This window comes from Crotalus tigris, unplaced genomic scaffold (assembly GCF_016545835.1).
Source record: "Crotalus tigris isolate CLP2741 ecotype Arizona unplaced genomic scaffold, ASM1654583v1 scf7180000019068.10715455, whole genome shotgun sequence".
Lineage (NCBI taxonomy): Eukaryota > Metazoa > Chordata > Lepidosauria > Squamata > Viperidae > Crotalus > Crotalus tigris.
The window spans coordinates 830,751-855,232 of NW_024097358.1; the positions used below are offsets into that span (position 1 = coordinate 830,751).

General features: G+C 38.9%; 1 protein-coding gene across 7 annotated transcripts in view; it reads left to right on the forward strand.

The window, feature by feature from the left end:
- MEF2A (myocyte enhancer factor 2A) overlaps window positions 1-17,689 on the forward strand; it is a 58,260-nt gene extending 40,571 nt beyond the window's left edge. For 2 of the 7 annotated variants that reach the window (XM_039358907.1, XM_039358908.1), the window contains exons 6-11: window positions 62-121; window positions 6,645-6,835; window positions 10,044-10,088; window positions 13,369-13,495; window positions 15,809-15,935; window positions 17,221-17,689. In XM_039358907.1, the coding sequence (XP_039214841.1) occupies window positions 62-121; window positions 6,645-6,835; window positions 10,044-10,088; window positions 13,369-13,495; window positions 15,809-15,935; window positions 17,221-17,578 (908 nt within the window). In that variant the 3' untranslated portion in view covers window positions 17,579-17,689. The remainder of the gene's footprint in view (window positions 1-61; window positions 122-6,644; window positions 6,836-10,043; window positions 10,089-13,368; window positions 13,496-15,808; window positions 15,936-17,220) is intronic. The other 5 variants (XM_039358910.1, XM_039358911.1, XM_039358909.1 and 2 more) reach the window with 4 other exon arrangements.
- Window positions 17,690-24,482: the final 6,793 nt, after the last annotated feature.

A 24,482-nucleotide genomic window follows, 5' to 3' on the forward strand; every position in this document is an offset into this window, starting at 1 on the left:
TTTGCTCCATTCAGTATATAACATGGAATGTAATACGCATTTTTTTTTATTGCTTAACTAGGTGGGATGTTGACCACCACCGATCTCTCAGTGCCAAATGGAACTGGTTCTAGTCCAGTGGGTAAGTTTTAAAATTTTGTATTTTCACTAAGACAAAAGACCTAATTGGTTACATGGTATTTGGGCGCTTTGTAAAGAAAGCCAAGCTTAGCGGACAACAAAATTGCTTCTTTCTGTGAAGACCTTTGCTTATTCTAGGATTGCCTTGGATGTGCAAGTATTTTCACCCAGAATAAGTACAGTATACGTGCTTAGAAAATAAGTACCTTAAATTTTAGCCTATTGATTCTTGGAAGACATTGCCATGTCTTCATTTTTATAGTTTGGTGCCTTTTGTTTTTGTCACGGTACAGAATGCATAACCGTATACATATTAATTAAGGAGCGCAGCGATCAGCAAAGGGGAACAGAATCTGTGAGCTTTCATGTGAGCTTGACTTTGAAGGGTGAATATTTTTTCCCTTGGGACTTGTTGACAGTAGGGAGGTGTGCTGTTTGCTTCAGTCAGTGTGGAGGCATCTGTGTTCCAATTCTCAAATTACCGGAAGATGGCACGAACACCTGCCACACAATATTACTTGCCTACTCCTAGTATCACTTGATGGTGAAGGATCAGCTAGCCTGGAATGAAGAGTATAGAATCTCTCCTGGGAAGGAGATTCATCCTTCCTGCCATTGATATTCTGAAACAGGTCTTCGGGTGTATTTACTGTACTTCATGTATAGGGCTGGAAGTCCTTTGGAAAATATACATGTAAAACTGATGTTATGTTCGATCCATCGGATGTGCGGACTGGAATTCTTTAAAGCTTGCTCCGGCATTTTACAAAACTGGTTGATGTTACCAACATTTTAGATCTGAGTCTTATGTATATCTGAGGTTATACTTCATTAAATGCTTATGCAATTATTGGTTAATTCAGACATTAAAAGCAATCAGGCCTGGAGTGTTTGCATATGTTTTTGATAATATCTACAACAACTTTAAATATACCGGTACAGTGGAATTATTCTGAAATAGGAATTAGGCACGGAGGGCTAATAGTTTATCTCAGGTAGTTTAATGCTTATGTAACTAAGGTGAGATTTCTGTCAGAGCATCTACAGTTTGCAGAAAATAGTGACTCTGTTAATACATGTTGCTAAGTCATAACATGGTTGGTTTGAATTTAGCATGAATCCAACAATTATTGTTTGCTCTACACCCTGGATTACAATTATATAAATGATGATTTACAATCAAATATTTTACCTGATTTTACCTGATTTTTTGATAGCTAGAGGTAAGCTATTCAGGCAAATGTGTGTTTGTGTGAATATATTTTGTTCTGGTCCTTAGCTCAAACTGCCTCAGGAGCCTGGTTTTTATCAGAGAAACAGTTTAATGATACATACCATTTAATTATCATATTTAATAGTGGATGTATTTATAAACTTTTAAAGGCCTTTTTTTATAATTTTATATGGCATAGGTTATACTGTGTATGCCTTCACTTTTTTCTTCGTCAAATTTTAAATTCATTTTCAGGGAAACACTAAAAGCTGAAGAGCTCTCCAGTCAGGTTTCTTTAATGTAGTGATATATTACAATTTTATTGTGAAATATTGGGCTGGGATATAGAATTTTATGTTACTTTAATAATGGATTATTAAATAAGAAAGACCGTATTAAAAAGCTTGAAGATAATAAACAGTTGAAGTTCTTAACTATTTTTAGTTTAGGATTTAAATTATTTTAGAGGCTAACACCTCTTTCTGGGATAACTAATAAGTGGCCGCAATAAATGCTATTTGGTTTAACCTGGTGGACAAGTTTCTTTGAAAAGCGCATTTTGGGGAACGATTAAGCTTGTCTCTCTGCATTTTCTAAATAGTTATCCAGATATGCACAGTTTGTGTTCTTTTTTCCCCCCTTTTTTATTTGTACTTTAAAGGTGCAGATTATTAGTTTGGCTTGTGTGCAAGACAGAGCTGGCATGGAAAGGGTTACTGGAGTTTCATTGGACAAAGCCCTCTGACAATTACATCATCTTACGATCACAATCTGCCTCTGGACCCTATCCTTAAGCAGAAAAATTCCATGCTTTGTTCTTCCAATTCAATTTATAATTGGATATTCTTGTCTTAACAACATGTGCATCTATTTAAAGCTTTTTCTTGTCAGGTACTGAAAAACTGAGACTTTTCTGTCTCTAAGCAGATTCTTGTGTTGTGAGGAAGTTGTTGCAACTTGAGCAAACAATTCACAAAGTCTGTGCCTGAGAGAAAAGAGATTCCCTGCTAATCTTAGATAGGGTGTCCAGGATAAACTGCATTCTGAGTCCTTCCTGTGCTGATGCCTTATCTAGAAAATGGCTCTGGCTTGCTGGCAGCGTGTCAGATAAATCTGCCTGCCTGAGTAAAGCCTGCACAGAATATCCAGTCGAGAAAGGTCTTATATGTCTTATGGTGCCATTAAAGGGTGTAAAATGTTCTCTTCCAATGACAGTCCCTTGTAAGAAGGGCTTCGGGAAATGATTGTATTGGGTGTGGAAGCAAAAGCAGAACAGCTTTAACTCGTGAATAGCCTGCATACTCATGGAAAGAGTAAAATGGGTGTAGTGTAAAAGAAAAGGGGGAGAAAGAAAGATTAGCTCTGTGCACTGATGTAATTCCTGTGATAAACCGAATTGCTGAATAACTATTCATGAGCACGCTTGCTTTGAAGAAGTCCCTGTTGCAATTAACGGGGGGGGGGGTTGCTTCAGGTATCTGTCCTTAGAGCCTGGTCAGACTTCTGAATAACACACAAGCTCCAAGCAGCTGTTTACATTGGATGTACCCATTGCTGCCAAATTCTCTTTCTAATGGACTCCCCTGTATACACAGATTTGTGAGGCTACCAGAAAATTGTAATGGGCAATTAACCTCATTGGTAGATACCTGAGTGAGTATAGTATTAGTGATCTTGAGTGCTATATTGAATTAGCCTTGGATTTAAACAGGTTGCCTGAGAGAAGTAAGCATTTGATGTATTTGGCCTATTAAATGGAAAGGCAAGCTTTCCTAAATAGATGTTGCAAGCTTCTAGCATGGTATTTCTTCACTTCCTTACAAGCATTTCCATTCTGTGCTGTAGAGTACTGTACTTTGATCCCCATATAACAGATTGTGAGAGGATGTTTGATTGATTTTTTGGTGATTTCCACGGCTGGAGGACAGTTGGGACACACATACACCCAGTTCTCAATACTGTGAAGGGTACATGTCTTTATTTTCTCCCCCTTCTAACTGTCAGCTCTTATGAGGACTAGAGGTCCATCAGTTCCCGTGCTGCCTGCTCTTCTCCACCCACTGTATCACGTGTGTTATCAGTTTCATAAAAACTGGGAAGCTGGCATGGTACAAAGCAAGTATCTGTCTTTGGCATCTCAATAAGCTTTCTTAAGAAACAAAAACAATGCATGGTTATAGCTTGAGGCTCATTTTCAAATTTGTCCCCTAAAACAATGATGAACTGAGATAATCCTTGTGTGTTAGCCAATAAAGCTATTCTATTCTATTCTATTCTATTCTATTCTATTCTATTCTATTCTATTCTATTCTATTCTATTCTATTCTATTCTATTCTATTCTATTCTATTCTATTCTCTGTCTATCCTATCCTATCCTATCCTATCCTATCCTATCCTATCCTATCCTATCCTATCCTATCCTATTCATTTGGGAGAGTTTGGGGCAAGTGGCTAGCATGAGGGGCAAATCGCATCCTAGTAATCCATGTTTTGCAGCTGATTATAGCCTGGACATTTTGTAAAGGAACTAGGCTCCCCAACAGCCTTTCTACAAGTACACACACATCACACTTCTTCAAAATCCAGAATCCAAAGTGTAGTAATACTGCAAAATTTCAGCAGTCTTGTGTTCACCTCCATTTCATGAAAAATTACTATAAATTAGTAGGTGGCTTCATGTGCTCTGTTTACAAAATAGTTAAAGCCTAAGGAAGCACACACTGATAGACTGAGATATTATTACTCTCTTGTCCTTATGAAAGACAGCAGCACACCTGAAGGGTGCAATGATGAGACAATTTAAGGGAACTATACGTAACATCTGCACGGTTGGATGGAGTAGCTCAATCTATATGGGAATTTTCTAAGTTGCCTACTTCAATTAATTTTATAACAAACAGAGAGCACAGATGGGGGTTAGATGCTTAGCATCAATTTCTTAAAAATCAGTTGCATGTGTTATGTAAACACTGCCTATCAGTTGATTGTGTGTGCCAACCAGTCTTCTATGACTCTTCGTTTTTGTCTCAGGTCCAACCATCTCTGTGTCTGTGTGTGAGTGTTTGTGTTTGTGTGGCCAGAAACAAATGTTTGACCAGATTCCCATCTTTTTTAGACTAGTTAAAATTACTGTGTGTTCTTCCACATGAAAGATTATTTACAGTTTGTATAATGCAGTTGCTAAGTTACAGGCGCAGCTCAGTTAGTCAGACATTTAAAATTGTGGTTCTTTGTACCTTGCTTTTAGAAAGATGAAATGGCAGCCTTATGGGTACGATGTTTATATGCACCAAATTGAAAATAGGATTAATAATAACTAATGCATAAAGTTAAACAATACAAATGTTTGTACATAATCTAGGAGAAAGAAGCACAAGATATGAATGGAATTACAGAAGAGACTGACTGGAGAGAATGCTCCAGTAACATTTAAACTAAATGTGTTGCTTAAGTTTGGTTATTGTTCCTTGTAGAATTTGGGATGTATTGTGATAAGCTCTTTAAAATTCATACTAAGATAGAAAAATACAAATATTACAAAGAAACCTGTATAAAAAGGAAGGTTTGGGCTGGCGAGTAGAGTTTACATTGTAAACAACAGCTTAGGTGCAAAAAAATAGGTTTGCATTTCTCTAACAGCAGCACAAAAAAAACCTCTAGATTATTTGCTTCTCTTTTGAATTAACTGTAGTTACTTGTAATAGCCATATATACACAAGTGTGTTGTTAACTATGGTTTGCTCAGACAAGCTAGTTTCAAGTCAGGTTGAATTTACCATAAAATTATGAGGCCAAAGTTTAACATGTTCTATCTCCTTTTTTCCACTGTTGGGTCTAACTTGCTACTGCTTAATATTATCTCAGAATCCTAAAATGAAGTTAATCTTAACTGTGATTTGTTAAAACCATTCAGATTCAGGTGACATGACACATGTTGAACAAGCTATGGCAGTGTGAGTCATACAAACAGCTGAGTCATGAACTGTGCTTTTCATAGTGGCCACATTCTTATAACCAATAAACAAAATAAGCTATATTAGAACAGTGTGTGCGCGCGCAAGCACACATGCCATTGCGTTCAGACATAGGACAGCTGTGGTTCAATATCATGATAACATAGTATAGGTTAGGTTGACCTGGTGTTTGTCAAGCTTATCAGAGCCAAATATTTGTGAAATGATTTTAATCTGTGACTTTGATATGGCTTCACCTTTTGAGGGGATAATTGCAAGGTATCATGTTAGAGAAAGTTGGTTTTAGATTTTGATTTTTAAACATGCAAATAAAATACAGGATGATGGGGGAAAAACCCTCCCCATATACTTAATATGTTATTGTGTGAATCCTCCCTACATATGCATCCAAATAAAATCAAGAAAGATAATTTTTTGTATAGAGTGATATGCAAACAAAGGTAATGCACATTCAGGGACTATATTTTATTTATAGGTGCACATGCAATCCGGTACGGGCAACTGTTCTGTGGTTTTCAAACTGTTATCCAGGATTTGGGCTGTATTAAGAAACATGTATGCCCTAGGCACATTTATATTCATAGGTCCTTGTTACAGCAGTAATCCAAATACTGAGGGTTATGCAAGTATTTCCTGAATCTATATTTGTTAGTAAGTGACAGGGATGTTTATTTATCCAAGAGCCCAAAGTAATATTTGCAGTTCAAGCATCCAATATAGTACATACATATGTATAAACATACCATGGCAACTTGGAGTGTTCCATTTTCTAATCAGCTGTAGGCTTTTCTAGGTTACTGTAATCTGTACCTTTCCCCCTAAACTTTGGTGTCCTCAGCTTATCAACAGTTAGCACTTTTTAGTCTCTAACCACTCACAATCTTCAAGGCATGTTTTGGGCGTTCTCCCTTTGTTTTTTCTCCCCTCAAAAAAATCAGACCAGACCTGATGTATCATTGAAGCATGGTTTTCCTTACTTCTGATATTTTTTTATACTTGTTTCTTCTACATAGTATTATCAGTACTCCTGTGAGTTGCAGATTTGAAGTTGTGGGTTCTGGGCTGTTACAACCTGTCATTGCTGGACCTCATTTGACTGTTCAGAACATCACAATCCTGTCTTGAAACTGAATTTAGAGAAAAATGAAGTTGTCTTGCAGGAGTTTCTGTACTGTTCTTGATTTTTCTGAGGAAGTTTCCAAAAATAACCTCTAAAAGCTGTACCTTTGCAAGCTCTCATAAAAGTAATAATGATAAGAATCAGATGTTTGTTTTTTCGATTAAATGCTTCAATATTTTTTCTGTCACACTCTTTTTCTTTTTCTTTACCTCTTAGGAAATGGTTTTGTGAACTCACGAGCATCCCCAGGTCTGCTTAGCAGCACTGGTGGCGGGAATGGTTTAAGCAAAGTGATGCCTACAAAATCTCCCCCACCTCCTGGTGGGGGCAGTCTTGGAATGAACAGTCGCAAACCAGATCTCCGTGTTGTCATTCCTCCGTCTAGCAAAGGCATGATGCCTCCATTGGTAAGGTGTTCCTTTGACTACTTGTGCATGGACTGTATTCTTACGGGGGCTTAAAAGTGTAGCTGCTGATTCTACAGACACAAACGTTGCCTCAAATGCTGCTTTGCTCTCGTATTTGAGGGTACCTTCAACACACCAATCATTAAGAATTAGCACTTCTTTGCAAGGAGAAACGAGCCATGCTAGTTGGTGTGCTTTCTCTCTCCTTTTCTTTATTCATGCATATAAAGTTTTCAAACTACGGGTAGTCCTCAACGTACGACCACAATTGAGCCCCAGTTTTCTGTTGCTAAGCGAGACGTTTTTTAAGTGCGTGTTGCACCATTTTAAGACCTTTCTTGCCACCGTTGTTAAGTGAACCACTGCAGTGGTTAAGTGTCATGGATCCGAAAGATGAAACTCTCCAAAGAACTTTGAGGCATTGTTTACCTTAAAGAATCTTTAATCGAGCAGTATAGCTTCAGTATCTACATGGTTGAAGCCAAAATCTGACTTCCCCTCCCTTCAGCACACAGATCAAAGCACAATTCCCTCCTACAACTGTCATAAATCACATTCTCCAATTAGTTTGAAATGCTGGCTTCCCGCCCAGTTCATTATCCCACCATGCTTTATCAGCTCTTGTTAGGATATTGTATGTCTACCTAACTCCCATCACATTCCTCTCCCTCCCCCAGTATCATCTAATTCTAAGAGTACAGCATATGAGAGAAAAAGGCTGCATCTCCATCTGGTGTCAAAGCAAGAATATCCAATGTTAGCAGCGTTGACATCAAGTTAGCAACATAGTTGTTAAGTGAATCTGGCTTCCCCACTGACTTTGCTAGTCAGAAGGTCACAAAAGCCGATCACATGACTCTGGGACACTGCAACCGTCATAAATATGAGTCAGTTTGCCAAGCTTCTGAATTTTGATCACGTGGCCCTGGGATGCTGCAAAGGCCGTCAGTGTGAAAAATGGTCACGAATCACTTTCCCCAGGGCCGTTGTAATTTGAAATGGTCACTAAACGAACTGTTGTAAGTTGAGGACTACCTGTAGGGAGAACATAGAATAATAGGGGTAGAAGGGATCTTGGAGGTCAAGCAGGAGACCTTTTCGTTGCAAGGCAGAAGTCTTTTTACTCTAGATTTCCGCAATCTATCCCCTTACCATAATGGCTGAGAATTCTTGGAATCCACCCGGAACACAATATATGGGGAAGATGCTCTTAATACTAAACATGAGTATGACTTGGTAGTGAAATCTACCATATTTCTGTATTATTCATGCAATTCTTTATGTGTACAACCCCATGGGTTGGCCTCGATAAGTCTTCTATTTCAAAAATATTTCAGGGTCCAATTTCTCAGAATCCAGGCACTCTGAGGAGTGCCTTGTTTTGTTTGTGTGAATGCTGCTAATTGCTCATTTCCTTGGCTGTTCATTTGCCTTTGGTTAACTTCAAAGGCAGAATGGAGCCTATGCTGTTTTCTTTTTTCAATCCAGTGAAACATAGTATGAATTTTAAAAAATGCACTAATATTTCTTAACACAGCTCTGTTAGATTATTCCCACACTTTTTTTCTTTGTATTAATTGATTTGCTTGTCCACTTGAAGTTAGTTTTAAATGCACAAAACTACAAAGACAAACCCTGCCAGTACAGGTCAGAGTTATCTGTAGCCCTGCTTTCTGTTTCACACTGTAGCCAACTTGTTGCTTCTCAGAAGCTCACAATCAGGACTTTATGAAAACAAGAACCCCCCCCCCCAATTTCCCATCTCCAGTTCCCAGCATTTAATCTTGAAGAGCACTACTGTCAGTTAGATATAACTACCACGGATTTGTTTAATTCTTAAAATTCTAATGGATAAGCCAGCGTCATCTCTTGTGGAAAAATGTTTGCCACGATCTGTTCTAATGTCGAACAATTTTGTGTGTCTATTCAAGGTTATACCAATTTGGGGTCTTTTGCAGGTCTGCATTGAGAAAAGCTGATTGCTTTTATCAATGTGAATGCGGTTGCTTTGCATATATATAATGTTTCCACTTAGGAAACAAAATGAAGAATTGTGCATTGGAATCTTGGCATAGCATCTGAGCTAGAACCAAGAATTGACTCATCACTTCAGACTTTACTTTCTCAAGGGGTAGACAGATGACAATGGGGGGGGGGTTGAAGCTTAACTTTTGACCTTGAGCCATCTGGTCTGTGAAGGGTACCATTTGTCAGCTATGCAATTTTCATTTGCTTTTCTCATTCTCACAAAGCAGGCTCTACACTTTCAAATTGTTGCTCTTTATCCCCATTTCATTAGTGTTTGAAGTGGAACTTGATTGATCCACTAAATTCTTCAGTACTCCGTGCAATCTGGGATTGCAGCTGCCAAATTGGCTTAACTCAGTGGTTCTCAACCTTTTTCATGCCGCAACCCCCCAACCGGTCGTAAGTCGAGGACTAAACTGGTGCAGCACCGTTTGCAGAATGGGACTTTTGGCGGGCTCAGCAGGGCAGAGACAGCCTGGACAATTCCTATTGGCTTTCGAAAGCCAATAGAATAAAAGGGAGTAGCACAGCTAAGGAAAAGGGGGGAAAAATGGCGGACTGCGTTGTTTGGCGACCCCTGTGAAATGGTCGTTCGACCCAAATGGGGTCCCGACCCACAGGTTGAGAACCACTGGCTTAACTGAATTAACATGAATTATGCTAACCATAATAAATTAGTGTTCCATGCTCAAATAATACCACATATAGTCCTTGACTTAACGACCATAATGGCTTTGCTTGTCAGAAGCTAGCTGGGAAGGTGGCAAATGGTGATTACATGACCCAGGATGTTGCAACCATTGTAACTACATGCCAGTTGTCAATACCCAAATTTCGATCATGTGACTGTGGGGATGATGTAATGATTGTAAGTGCAAGGACTAGTCATCAGTCACTATTTTTGGTACTGTTGTAACTTTGAAGAATCGGTAAAAGAATGGTTGTGGAGGACTATCTGTAGCTTGCTTGTACAGGCTCTGGAACAGTTGTAGATAGAAGCTTTGCTGGATAATTTAGCTTTCTTAAATTATGCTGTTATGCGTGATACTCATCTATGTAAATGAAAAATACTAGCGAGGCTAAATATAGCTAGCTTTTCCAGCCTGAACGTGACTCTTTTCATTCTGAAATGCAATCTATTCTTAGTAATGTTGTTATTCCTCTTATTTGCTGAGTACAGTCGGAGGAGGATGAATTGGAGTTGGTGAGTCTGGGTTCTTACTTGGTATGAAACATCAAAATCCGAAGAGCTTTCATGTCAACTCTGTATGTAACCATACCAATGTTCCCTTTGTCGCAGAGGGGGAATAAAAAACATTTAGGGGAAATCAATAAACCTTCAACAAGAAGCTTTTTTTCTTTTCCTTTTAATTGAAAAGGGGAACATTGGGACCACACCTCTAACAGCAACATCAGGGAAATAGCCTTAAAGGATTATTGGCACGATGGCTCAGTTAATGTTGGTGTTTCGAGGTAGCGATTTGGCCTACAAAGTTCTGCAAATATTGAAACAGATCTTGTGGCTACTGCTTTCCTTCTCGGAGATTACATCACTCCCAATGAGCTCACCATGCTGGAGATAAAGTTAATTTCATGCTCCACAAGAGAAGGAAGCCACAAGGGGATTCCCTGTTTACCAGAAGAAACTACAATTGCAAGCTGTCTTTTTCTAGTGGAAAAGGCTTACTTTTAAGAGGAGTTTTTACAAAACATGTACGATGTAGTTTTTTTCTCTTTATCCTTAAAAAAGCACTCCTAAAATAATGCTTCTCAGCATTACTGCAAATCTGCATCTTGATAAACCTGTGCAAACGACAAGAGAAGAAGAGTTTTGATGCTTTTTATCAATTAATTTAAACCCATTGAGTTGCTGATATGGGGCTTTTTATGCACGACAGCATGGTTTTTTTTTTTGTGTGTGTGTGTGTATGTTTCTACGTTTTGTGAATGCATCCAGTTATATAGTACATTTATGTTTTTAGACAAAAGTATGATGTCTAATATATCAAATGTGCTAGTTTTTCCTATGTAATTGTTTTCACATGTATTTGAAAAGCTAAGGAGTTAAATATCCATTTTATTCAGTCAATTATATTGAAGTGACTTATAAGGAACAGTAGATCAGTGCCAAACACAGGAAAATTAAATATGAACCCCCCCCCAAATTAGCATAAAATCCTTAGAGAACTCTGGCAAGGAAGGATTGTACTTCACTTCCCTTGGCCATCATTCCATAATGTGGACCCATTATGGAGAAAACTGAATTTATCACTGAGGCTAAAACATCTCTATTAAGGGACCTTAAAAGAGTAAAATTGTGGAGCAGACTATTTGGGCATAGGTGGCCCTATAAGTAGCTTGCTCATAAGCCTTACAAAGCTTTATACATGACCATAAGCAGCTTTCAGTTGACCTCAGAGACAGACAGTTGGTAGTTTCAGCCAAGGGGTAAATGTAGGGCATGAGAAGGCCCAAGTCACTGTTGCTTGTTCTGCTGCTTTCTGGACCAGCTGTGATTCTGATACTGTTGTGTATAGTCTTTTGAAGTTGAACCATCTTGAATTTGAAATGCCTGGCTGGATTCTGAAACAGTTGTTTCAAGGTCAAAGCAGTTGTTCTGAAGGTAACAGGCTGTCCTTTTGGAAGCATGTCAAGCTTGAAAACACTCTTATTCTGAGCTTGAATCACTTCCGGGTTTCAGGACGCACCTCCCTCCAGCTGACCGGTCCAAACCACTCTTGGTTCAGGTGAAGGAGAAGAAGATTAGGAGCACGCTGATGACTCTAAATCATCTGCTTTATGTACCCAGTGGCTTCATATAGGAATTAAATAGTTTCATTTAGTAAGACTATCAGTGAGCTGAGTACAGCCTTTCAATGTCTTTTTCAGGGAATTAGGTCTGTAGATAAGAGTAGAACCAATGCATGATCCAAAATTATTTCAGGAGAATATGATGATTTCCCAAGAGAGCAACATTGCCGTTATCCTCTAATAAAAGTAGTCCTTCAGGACAACCCAGGAAACTTCTGACCCATAGTTACCAGAAACTATTTTAAAAAAATTAATTGGAATTCTTCAATGAATAGAGAGGCCTTTTGTTTATTGTCCTCTGTCAAATTGTACCTTTTTGCAAAGCTTATGGACAGGAAATTTGTTAGCCTTTTAAGATATTCCCATTCCACAGGTAGAATCTGAAACGGTTAAAGTGTTCTGCTAGCAAATCACAAGATATATTTTGCATACTGACAGGATTGTAAGCAGGGCTTTCCAACCTTGGCAACTTTTAAGACTTGCGGACTTCAATTGCCAAGGTTGGAGACCCCTGCTTACACACTACCACATGGGTCCCAGTTTAAATCAGGTGCACTGTAGTTGAAGCCTTATGAATTGCGCCTGACAAAAACAAAATGGACACACGTAGGTTTGCAGTGATTTGTTCAAATGATGCCTGCGTATATTTACATTTCTCTTTCCATAAACAAGGTCCTAATTATTATTTGCATGCAAATTGCATGGATGCATTTGTTGTAGGTTAAAGGGCATGTCTGCTGAGTTTTTCAGTGTGCCAGAACGTATTTTGAAGCAGCTCTATATTTTTCTGTACAAGGGTAAACATCCATTTGTATTTTAGCATTTACAGGAGGAGATTGCCCTCTGGTGGTATTTACCGTTTCTTAATATCAAGCCAAGGAAAAAAATGATAAGGCCTCCTCCAGACAACTAGATCATTTAGCATTGCAACTAAAGCCCCAAAACTGGTTCAAGCTATGATGTTGCCCAGAAAAAGAGGTTTTAAGTATTGTGGAGTCTTGTTTTATAAATATGGCATGCTTGGTCTACCATGGATCAACACTCTCTGTGTCAACTTATCCTATTGAGTATTAAATTATCAGTAAGCAATTCGAAAGGGCTGGAATTCAAAAAACAATATTGTGGAGAGGAAAGGATTTGAAATTCACTTATTTAGATAGTTTTGTCTAAATTTAGATAGTTTTATCAGCATTCCCCCTCCCCCCCCAAACTAGATGTGACAAGATGATCCCTAATAGTCCTGGGAATGAGTCCAAAGGCAGCATTTTCTCTTCCTATCTTGACTAAATTGCCATTCTAAACACTAAATCATTATGGTTTAAATTTTTGTCCCTCCCTGGAATGTGTTCAACTGTTATTCTGGTTGAATGTCAGAAAAGATATTAGATTCCAGTTCCTATAATGGATGTGCTCAAAAGGAGGCTGGACAGCCATGATGGGTGTTTTAATCTGGATTCATTCGTCGAGGTGGAAGTGGAACTCTGTTCCAACGTTCAGCCAAATGGTCCCTTTCAATTCTATGACTCTATCATAGTTCATTTAAAAATGTGCTGCTTGATTACCTCAATGGAGATTGATTTGATATAAAACATATTAAACCTCAGAGTTTGTATTTGGCCAATGCATGTCTGAATTCACTTCAGCACATCTTTATTTTGTTTGACCACTTTCATTTTTCTGGTTACCATTCATAGAACACACAGCGGTTAAGTAGTTCTCAGTCCACGCAATCTCTTGCAACACCAGTTGTATCTGTGACAACTCCAAGCTTGCCTCCACAAGGGCTGGTCTATTCTGCCATGCCTACAGCTTACAATACTGGTAAGTTACACATTTGTTGGCTCTTCATCTCCTGTTTTCTTAATGGCTGCAGCATTCAAAGGATTCTAAGCCTTTAGGTAATCCTGTTCTTTGCAACGTTCAACTGTGGCCAACAAAAGTCGCAAATACTGAATTATTGCTCAGAATTATGTGCTGCTCTTCATAGAACAGTTTATAGAAATCTAAATCAGCCTAAAACTAAATCACTATAGCAGAATAGTATACGAGAGGGGTTTGATAAATACTACAGAGGGAAATTATGAGGGAAGAGCCAGTTTGTTGTGGTGGTTAAACCATCAGGCTAGAGACTTGGGAGACTGTAAGTTCTAGTCCTGTCTTAGGCATGAAGCCAACTAGGTGACCTTGAGCCAGTCACTTTATCTAAGCCCTAGGAAGGAGGCAATGGCAAACCACTTCTGAAAAACCTTGCTAAGAAAACGGCAGGGACTCTGAGAATTGGACACAATTAAACAGAAGCGGGGAAAAATATGAGACGGGTTTGGTACATTTTAGAGGGGAATTAATTTTCAGGATTTTGTCTGAACATTTATATAGATGAATTAGTGGCATGAGCTTCCCTCTGAAACAGGAAAATGAAGCAATGGTGCTTTCATCCCACAGTCAATGTTATGATTCCCGCTGATGTATGTGAAACAATGCCTGGTTTACATGCTCAGAAATCTCTATGTGCCCATAGAAAAAACTGTCTAGCCAGTATCAACTAATAGATAGAAAAAAACAACAACCTTTTAAGCACAAATCATTGCTCTTTCACAGGAACCCATTTTTATCCCTATCTTTCCCCAGGAGGCAAAGGGATATATTAAGAGAACAGTATTAGAAAGTGATTAAGTGTTGAAAAGCGTTTGCAGCTTCCTCTCCTTCCATATGTGAGAGAAAAAGGAGTGACAATCATGAAGTGAAATAACTTCCTGCATATTAATCAGAAGGACAGCTATTTAAGCCCTGATTTTAAAAACCTAATATTTAAGTTTTTGAATCAAACCCTGGAGACATCTGTTCCATAAGGCTGCAGAGGGCCCCCACCCTGCAAAAGTGAGGGTGGGGGAAATCAATTCTTCATTATTTCTGGAACAATAATCAGGCAACAGCTTTTAAGTACTCTTCAATTTACTTACCGTTCCTCTTCAGATGGGCTTCCTGAACGGTTTGCATCTTAATTGGTATTCTTTTGAGTTGGATTCCAGTCTCTTCCCTTCTCACTTCCTCCATATCCTCCTTCCCTCCCTTCTGAAAGCAGCAACAGCCACTAATGTTATTTCTGAAGTTTGTAAGCTATTTGGGAAGTTTTTCGAAGGCTTAATTGCAGATCAAATGATACTTTAAATAATGTTCTAATAAGATTTGAATCCTTGGCTGTTTTGCAATTCATAAAATGGTGTGCAGATATAAGCAAACTTTGGATAGCACGATCCCTCTGGGTTTGCTCTTAAAGGAATTAACAGGACCCGGTAACTATTTGGAATAATCTTGTTTTTCTCACGGGAGCCCACCTGAATTTCTTGCGTAAGAGTTGTATCAAGGACTCTACATCTGCTCTCTGCTCATAAATGAAAGACAGTCTTAATAGGCTTCCCATGTTTCAGCATCTCAAGTAACTATACCAGTGGTGGTGAACCTATGGCACGCGTGCTAGAGGCGGCATGCGGAGCCCTCTCTGTGGGCACGCGCCATCACCCCAGCACACATGGTCTCTAAAAATTTGCCAAGACCAGCCAGCCTGGAGCCGCCATTGGGGAGCCCACCATCCCACCCACCAGAGACCCCCTGGATCTCCCCCAACCCTGCCTGGCTCCCACAGGTTTCCCTCCCCATAAGCAGCATCGAGGTGGCCACGCCCACCCCAGCCATGCCCACCCAATCTGCCATGACTACTGCAGCCACACCCACCCAGTGGCCACGCCCACCCAGTCTACCAAGCCCACTATAGCGGTGCCCACCGAGTGGGCCACACCCACCCAACACCTGGCGATACATAAGTGGGTTTTGGGTTGCAGTTTGGGCACTCGATCTCTAAAAGGTTTGCCATCACTGAACTATAATTTCCTTGAGCAAAAAATAAAAAAATGAACCTGAGAGTTAATCCTTAGAGACGGGGGACAAATTAGTTTGGCTTGCATTTTAGTACAAATTTACCTAATCTACTTAAGAGCAGTAAATAGGACCTCACAATTGTTTTAGCTGTTGGCAATCAGTCTGTGAGGTGTAGAAAATAATAAGAATAAAAACACCTTAAAACTTTGCCGCAAATGCTTAATTCAAAATCCTTTGTATTTATCTCTCCTGTTTCAGATTACTCCTTGACTAGTGCAGACCTGTCAGCCCTGCAGGGGTTTAACTCCCCAGGAATGCTGTCATTAGGACAAGTTTCTGCCTGGCAACAGCATCATCTAGGACAGGCAGCTCTCAGCTCTCTTGTGTAAGTAGGAGACAATTCTTGCAGCTTCGTTGGATTCGCAGTCTTATTCCTAGCGGGAACCCCACAACCTCTGGTCCTGTTTGGGTCGATTCCATTCAGTGCCATTTTTATTTATTTATTTATTTTACTTTCTAGCTTTTAGTTAGTTGGATGCGCGTAGTTGTTTTCTTGGGAAGAACGCCTGATTTATAATTTGCAAAACGCCTGCATTTTTGCAGGTTTAAGAAAAAAAATTCCAAAGGAAGTCTTGTATTCTTTCTTACCCTGTCATTCTCCTGTATTTTTCTCTTCATTTCAAAAAACAACCAAGAGAAATGGAACAGCTTATTATATATACCATAAATGCCGGCGTACAAGGCGACCCGGCGTATAAGATGACCCCCGTCTTTATAGCCGGGCTGCATTCCTAGAACATCATCTTATACGCCGGAAACTACCAGTATTTCCGGCGTATAAGACGACTCGGCGTATAAGACAACCCCCGTCTTTGGCGCCGATTTCAGCGCTCGCGGAAGTTGCCTTATACGCCGGCATTTACGGTGTGTGTGTGTGTGTGTAAATTGCCAGAGCATTTACTGACTGTTCAAAATGATTAAAACACAGGTACATAATTTTCCAATCACTTTTCCCATTCTAATTCATTTGAAATATTCATGAGAAACACAATGAGATATAATATGTTGCAGTAAAGGCTGATTGCTGATAGAACTCCTCTCACTTTTGAATGAACAAAAGACTAGCTTCCCACACTGTCCTAAATCATAATCTGATTTATTCCCTTTGGCTTCAGGGATAGGTCCACCCAACCTGATGTAGAGTATTCAGCCAACTCTGCTGATAAATGTTAATTGATTAACATGACATGCAAACCAATTAATTTTTAAGACTACGTCTCAGAGCTTGAAATGTTTGGAGAATACTAACACAACTGGATTGCAGAGGGCTCGTCCATGTTGGCATATTTGCCCCTGGTCTTCACTTGTAGTGCATTTCATTCACACAGACAGACCTCCCTCTCATTTTTCCATTTGCTTGACTAAACTGGGTTGTCGATGTGGGGAAAATAAGAGGATGAAGGTGTGTGGGATATGTTCGTCACCTGGAATTATTTGTAAAAAATAACGAAGGCGGGATATAAATTAAGTAAACATTGCATTCTATTTTTTTTTAATAAAGATTTTATTGATTTTCTTCTCTCTCTCTCTCTCTCTCTCTCTCTCTCTCTCTCTCTCTCTCTCTCTCTCTCTCTCTCTCTCGTCCTCCCCCTTCCCCCGGCTTTAATTAGAACGGGAAGCCAGTTATCCCAAGGTTCCAGTTTATCCATCAACACCAATCAAAATCTTAACATTAAGTCTGAACCGATCTCACCACCTCGAGAAAGGGTGACCCCCTCCACCTTCCAGTCGCAGCAACAGGCATCTCAGCAGCAACCGCCACCACCTCCTCCTCAACAGTTGCGGCAAGAGATGGGTCGCTCTCCTGTGGATAGTCTCAGCAGCTCTAGCAGTTCCTACGACGGCAGCGATCGGGAGGATCCCCGGGGTGACTTCCATTCGCCGGTCGGGCTGGGAAGACCTCCCAATTCGGAAGACCGAGAGAGCCCGACGGTCAAACGGATGAGAATGGACACATGGGTAACCTAAGCGTGCCGTTCTCTACCTTGCTTTCCACTTTTGAGTTACCCCAATGAACAGTCCTGACATATCTAAATTTATAAATAAGGACATCAAATAAATATTTATATGTGTATATATATATATATATATATATATATATATATATATATATATATATATATATATATATTATATATATATATACATGCATATATATATCTTTGTATACGTATATATGTGTGAATGTGTAGCAAGACACAAAAAGAAAAACCGGGCACTTAACACCAACGTTTTATATGGTTGCGGATGCCCTGTGGGTTAAACAAGTGTAACAGAAGGTGCCCCCCCCCCCGGTAGGTCTTGGCCCCACCTGGCACTTAACGCTGGACTTCGTACTTGGTTGTGCAAAAGAAATATTCTCCCCCATATATAAACTATCCAATTAGATGGCTGAATCATCAGGGCCTGCCTCTAGTAGTGTTCCTGTGTGTTTTTTAACAGTTGTGTGGTTTCCTGTAATTAAAATTATGCTTTGTAGCAGCAGAGCAGTAGGAAAAAAAAAAAGCAATACTGTACATAGGATGACCTCTCTCTAACCCAGTCTAGCATGGGTCTCTCTTGCAAAGAATGCATGGAGAAGGGCTGGTATTATTTTAAAAAAACACACACAAACTCCTGTTTTTGCATGTGCAAAACAATGCTGGGTCTGATCAGATTTTTTTTTTTAAACCACGAGACAGACTCACAAATAATACGCATGAAATCTTCAGAAGATGTTAGCCTATGAGATATCTATAAAGAAAAAGAATTAATATATTAAGTTATAATTGGAATATGTTTTAAAAGCTTTCTTATGTTAATCTTACCTTTTTTAAAATATAGAGAACCAATTTTAGCTTGTGTATATTTTTTATTAAAGAAAACCATACGTCCCTTGAAGACTATATAGAAAGTTATATATGTACTTTTGAACACATTCTGTATGAATTATTTATACAAGCCAAAGTTGAATGGTGTAGCTTTTTTTTTAAATTTGTAGAGTATACTTCTAACTTGATTTTTGACTGTCTATTGTTTTTATTTTCAGGGGAGGAAGGAAAAAAATTGCAGGCAGAACCTTAGGGAAAAATAAGCCATGAATATTCTTTATGTAAATTAAAATTTGAGCCAAATTTTGTGTACATAGCATCTTAAATATATGATCACCTTTTGGTGTAGGTACGTATGTGCTGTACCTTCACCAGATTAAAAAGTATATTTTTGTGGATTGACGCCAACTTGAAGAAAAAAAGAAGAAAAGGCGAGGTCCTTATTAGTAGAGTATTCACTGTTTAATATTTACTATTTTGTTCAATATATACTGTACTTTCTTTTGGATTTAATTAATATTCAGATTTTTTCAAAGGGTGTTTTAAAAGGGGTCATCCCCTTCACTGGTGGCGAATGTGTTTGTTAAAATTGTACTCTTTTTTTTTGTGCTGTATAGTAAAGCTTCCCTTACACGTTTTATAAATATATACACACAGAAAGACACACATATATATATATATATATATATATATATATATATATATATGTATAAGTGTATATTTGTGTGTGCATGTGTGTGTGTATATATATCTATATATCAATATTTATATATATATGAAAATATATATGTATATAGATAGTAAAGTGATAAATCCTTCCCTAATCCCTCTTACAGAAATCCGATATTGAATTCATCCTGCATAAATAGAAAAGGGTATTGTAACATGGTTTTTAAAGGCATTATTCACAAATGTCTCTTCTGGGGTTGAGGGAACTATTCATGTAATGAAATGAAAACATGCACAGAGAAGCAAAAAGAAAGAGGGATTTTGAAGTGGTTTGTGTATGTTTTGGACAAGATATATTTTACAAGCATTTTGCTAATGTGAGTTATTTAGAAAGTGCTTTTACACATGGAGGGAGCAGCTGTTTAGGCGTTTCCTCTAGCGTGTTCACATACCCGACATGTATCTCTGAGCACACGTTAAGAGTATTTAAATCTCTGGGGCCAAGGCCTGCTCCGTGGCTTTCATTTGCACTAATTTGGATTTAAAGACAGCGTCATGCCAGGTCTAAATTTGGCCTTCTTGTGTACAATACGGGTGCATGTATCGGTATCTTGCAGAGTTGAGCATAGAAAAAAAGTTAAACTTCACTTTAGCTATTTCATTTTAGTGGATTCTCTTCTGCCGTGTAAGAAAGTCATCCCGTTGGCAAAAATGGCTGTGTTGATCTGCAAGCATTGCTAACCATCCTACAGTCCAGTTCAAATACAATTCATTTCTGTGGATCAGTTCATATTTAACATCAGTAATTTCTGTGGAAAAAAAAACTGCTTTGAGCTTGGAGTCTGGCAGGACAAGTGTAGAGAAACCAGTTACGAGGATCAGAAACCCTCTGGCTATATATAACCACATAAATAGTATATCTGAATATGTGATTTACTGTAAATGTGAGCCAGTCTTTTATAAGACACTAAATCACTGACTGCTTTCTTTTGACTTTTCCTTGAAATGAAATAGTGATTCTGTTTCATATCTAAAATAGGTAGCATTTCGGAACATATGCAATTGAATTCTGGAAGGCTGACAAATTTGAGTTTTAAGGTAAAGGTTTTGACCTGCATTCCTTCTTAACCTACAGCCTTCTAAACCTCTTAGGCATGGCTTGCTGGAAATCTCCTCCAACTAAACAAAATAGATATTTCCTTTTTTAACACTATACCTATTCTTGTTTCTTCTATCTCATGAATAATTGTATACACCAGTGGTGGATAGTGCCTCTTGTTATTTTTCAGTTTGGAAAAAATAGGAGTTGCCCCTATTCTTTTGATGATTTCTCAGTGTTTTGGGAACTAAAAGCGCTGGAATTTAGCTACTCCAAACCTTGTTAGGGTAGAGCAGAAAATTGCTCCCTCACGTGGGAATAACATAACCACTTCAGTGATCCTTCTGATGCTTCAAATGAGCATGTTTCCCTGGCGTTACATGGACAGTCCTACAGATTCAAATGGGAGTTTTTTTTTTCATTTCACATTTACTGTCTCATTTCTTGTGTGCCTTAATGCAAATGGCTGTGCTGACTGTATCTCAATAGTCTTTATTCCTATGCAGGTCTCTTAAGGAGTTACATCATCATACGTCTTTTTAAAAAATCCATACAACAGAAAGTCTTGGGCTTTGTTCATTAAGCCACCCAACTTTTTTTTTTTTTTAAAAGAATCATTTCTGGAAATCAGACTGTTAATTCTCAGCCCAACAAGTTGTTCTAGAATCTCTCCCTTTCCGTTTCCTCCTGTGGAAGAACTTCACACCATGAAAATGAAAGTGATTTTTTTTTTTTACAATTAGTACTAGTGTAACTCTAGACCTTTTTTGGAAATACCCTTTGACCTTGTTGATAAAGTTGCAACGGCAGGTAGGATTGTTTATGCTAAGTTAGTTATATAGCTGCATCCTGTACTTTGGCATTTGAGTGAGTTGGTGTTTCTGTTCTGTCATTTGCTGTTCCTTTGTACCAAATATAAAGTTTTGCACTGACGTTGCCGCAGCGATGCAAAACATTTTAGAGGGCGATGCGTTTGTGAATCATCACCCTCCCCTCCAGCAGGAATTGTGCAATTATTCCGTAGCAAAGACTTCTGGGGCAGGAAGTGGTCAGGCATCCAAAGGGCCCTTCAGTTAGCTGCACATGCCTCACAGACCTGAATTTTCTTTTTGAATAGTTCAGGTAATCTTCATTTAGCAACCGTAATTGTAACCGGCCACCGTTAAGTGAAGATAATGTGACTGTACTTATGATCCTACTTCAGCTTTCCTTTGCTTTATAAGCCTGTGATGGCCCTAAATGCAAGGACTTACCGCAAAGTTATTTTTTCACCCTTGTCATAACTACAAATGGCCATTGCCCAGGGCTGTCACTAAACGAAGACTACCTGTAGTCCCCTACATTGCACAAAGAGCCAATTTTGGAATCTTAGACGAATTTGTATTACATCAGTGAAGATCTGGCCGGAGTAAGAACTACTCTGAAATGCTGAAATAGTATTCTAGTTATTTGCAAAACCCTCAGCTTAAAGCATGCCTGAAGTCGTTCTTTGGTTTGATCCTGGTTCTCAGACCCCGTCTCTAGGATTTTAGCAACACTCTGAAACATGTGGTTTCTGAGCCAATGTATTTCCATTAAGGAGATCTATAGCTTGAAATATATCCTCAGTACAAACTCTGATGAAAACAAGGACTTCAGGTAAGTTAGGTGTGCTCAGATCCTTGGTGAAAGGACTGAACAATCCACCCTTCCCAAGATTGCTAGGGTGTTACCAGCTTGACAGAGAGCTAAATCCTCCTAGAACAGGGGTAGGCAACCTTGGCTCTTTTATGACTTGTGGACTTCAACTCCCAGAATTCCTGAGCCAGCCATGTTGAGGGAAAGGGAGAGATTTCCAAGCTCAGCCATGCTGGCTCAGGAATTCTGGTAGTTGAAGTCCACAAGTCATAAAAGAGCCAAAGTTGCCTTCCCCTGTCCTAGAATGACTTTCATAAAGTGATCAACCTCCCTTAATAAGGATATTTGAATACTCCCCCTTTTAAGCTAATGAATAAGTTTAAGCAATGGAGGTGATGATGTAAAACAGTTTTAATGCATTTATGATATGATTTCAGCAAGACTGCATAGCACACAAATCTTTCTAGAAAGGAGTTGCAAAGAATTATAGACCTATTAGTAACATTTTCTTTTTCTTTTCTTTTTTTTTTTAAAAAGTATATTAAAAAAACAAGGCTGTGCAGCACTTTGGAATAGTTCCAGAAAGGTGCTTTGGAATGAGTGAGGATGCGGATGTATCAGCTGTATGCAACTCTTTAAAGCAGCTGCATCTTTTCTTGGGGATTGCACAGCACTGAAAAATCCTAGTAGAGAATGCTTTAAACCTTTTACCTATTATAGGACATTAATGCATAGGCAAGTGTACTGTGTGCACAAGAAATATATAGTAAATAAGGAACATAAAGGACTCCTCCCAGATTAACCATGGGGGAAAAAAAAAACATTTTGAAATTTAGAATGTGAAAGACTTTTAAAAAGAGAGATTTTTTCCCCCTCACTTTGTTGTGCAAGAAAACACTGCTTTGCTATATTTAAAAAAGAAAAGCTTTTTTTAAAAGAAATAAAAAATATATATGTACTTAGTAATTGTTTGTAGTCGACAGTTCACAGACGAAGCTGTTTGCGGTTAAAGCCGCCTGGCGGCACAAGCTGGACTTTGTTGCCATCTTTAAGATGAATCTTTAAGGAAAAAAAAATAAGTTAATCTTTTTCCCTGAATGTGGTGTTTTTTTCTTCATTATACAATAAATATTCTAGTGAACTTTTTATCAAATGGCTAAGAAAATGCTAGAAGTTGTTGTAAAATATTTGTATCTTGCATTCACTAAAGTAAAAATACTGGCTTTTACTGTGTATATCAGACTCACTCCTATTTAGAATGCTTGGTTATTCTACCTTCCCCTGCTTCTGAGTCCTTCCTAAGCTTGATTCATCTTTTTGTTAGTCATTGTCGCATCACCAGGGCCTGCTGTATTGTGTGAACTTGAAAGTGGAGCTGTCCAACTTCATCAGGCTTAAGGCGATCCAACCGGTCAGTCCTAGAGGAGATCAACCCTGACTGCTCTTTAGAAGGCCAGATCCTGAAGTTGAAACTCAAGTACTTTGGCCACCTAATGAGAAAGAAGGACTCACTGGAGAAGAGCCTGATGCTGGGAAAGATGGAGGGCAAGAGAAGAAGGGGATGACAGAGAATGAGGTCGCTGGATGGAGTCACTGAAGCAGGAGGCGTGAGCTTAAATGGACTCCAGAAGATGGTAGAGGACAGGAAGGCCTGGAGGAACGTTGTCCATGGGGTCGCGATGGGTCGGACATGACTTTGCAACTAACAACAAATTATAGAAAAAAAGCAAGGCAAATTCTTCTCTGCCAGCTGAGTTTTGACTGTCTAAATCAGGGGTCTTCAAACTTGGCAACTTTAAGACTTGTGCACTTCAACTCCCAGAGGAATTCTGGGAGTTGAAGTCCACAAGTCCTCAAGTTGCCAAGTTTGAAAACCCCTGGCCTAAATCAAACACATCCAACTTGACCCCCTCCCACCCCCCAGAAATGTCAAACTGCATCATCACAGGTTGTTGCAGATCGTGATGGTGTGGCTCAGCGCTGTTGATTACAGTCCAACTTAGACGATCAGACTAAAACTTCCCCTTTTTGAAGCATGACCCATTTTCATGGGCAACCAAGAGTCAGAATCATGCTAACTTGTTTTGAATCGGGTCCTCCTTTAGAGACACCCTGTTGAACAATGGATTTCTGATTGAACTAGTTCACAAATTTGAACTAACCAACAAATACATTTCTGGTAAATGAATTAGAAGTCGAAAGTGTTAGATGCCATGTTGGTTTTAAACAATTTTTACAGCCGACTTAGATGAATTGTCTACGTTCAGTCCAAGAAAGAATAGCTGAACTGGCATAGGCTGGGTTCACACTAAAATGTAACGTGACTTGTTTGAAATTGGCTTGGCATCTTCTATATGCAAATTGTGGTTTATTCAGCAAGCTGTGGTTAGAATAATATGTGTAAGCCAGGAAGCCTTCAGGTGAGGTGTTAGCAGCTGCCTCTGATTCAGTTATCTACCCTGGGCCCATTTGCTTTGTTCAACTGAGGATGAAAAACAAATATTTGGAAAGGCCTCATTTAAACTGTCCCGTTGGCATCTGAAAACAAACTGTTTTCTTTGGACTGAAATGTGTCGAAAAAGCAGGATCCATCTTCGCAGAACTGAACAAAATCTGAACTGAAAATCCTTGGAATATGATGATGATGTTATCCATTCAGTCATGTCCCGACTGTTGG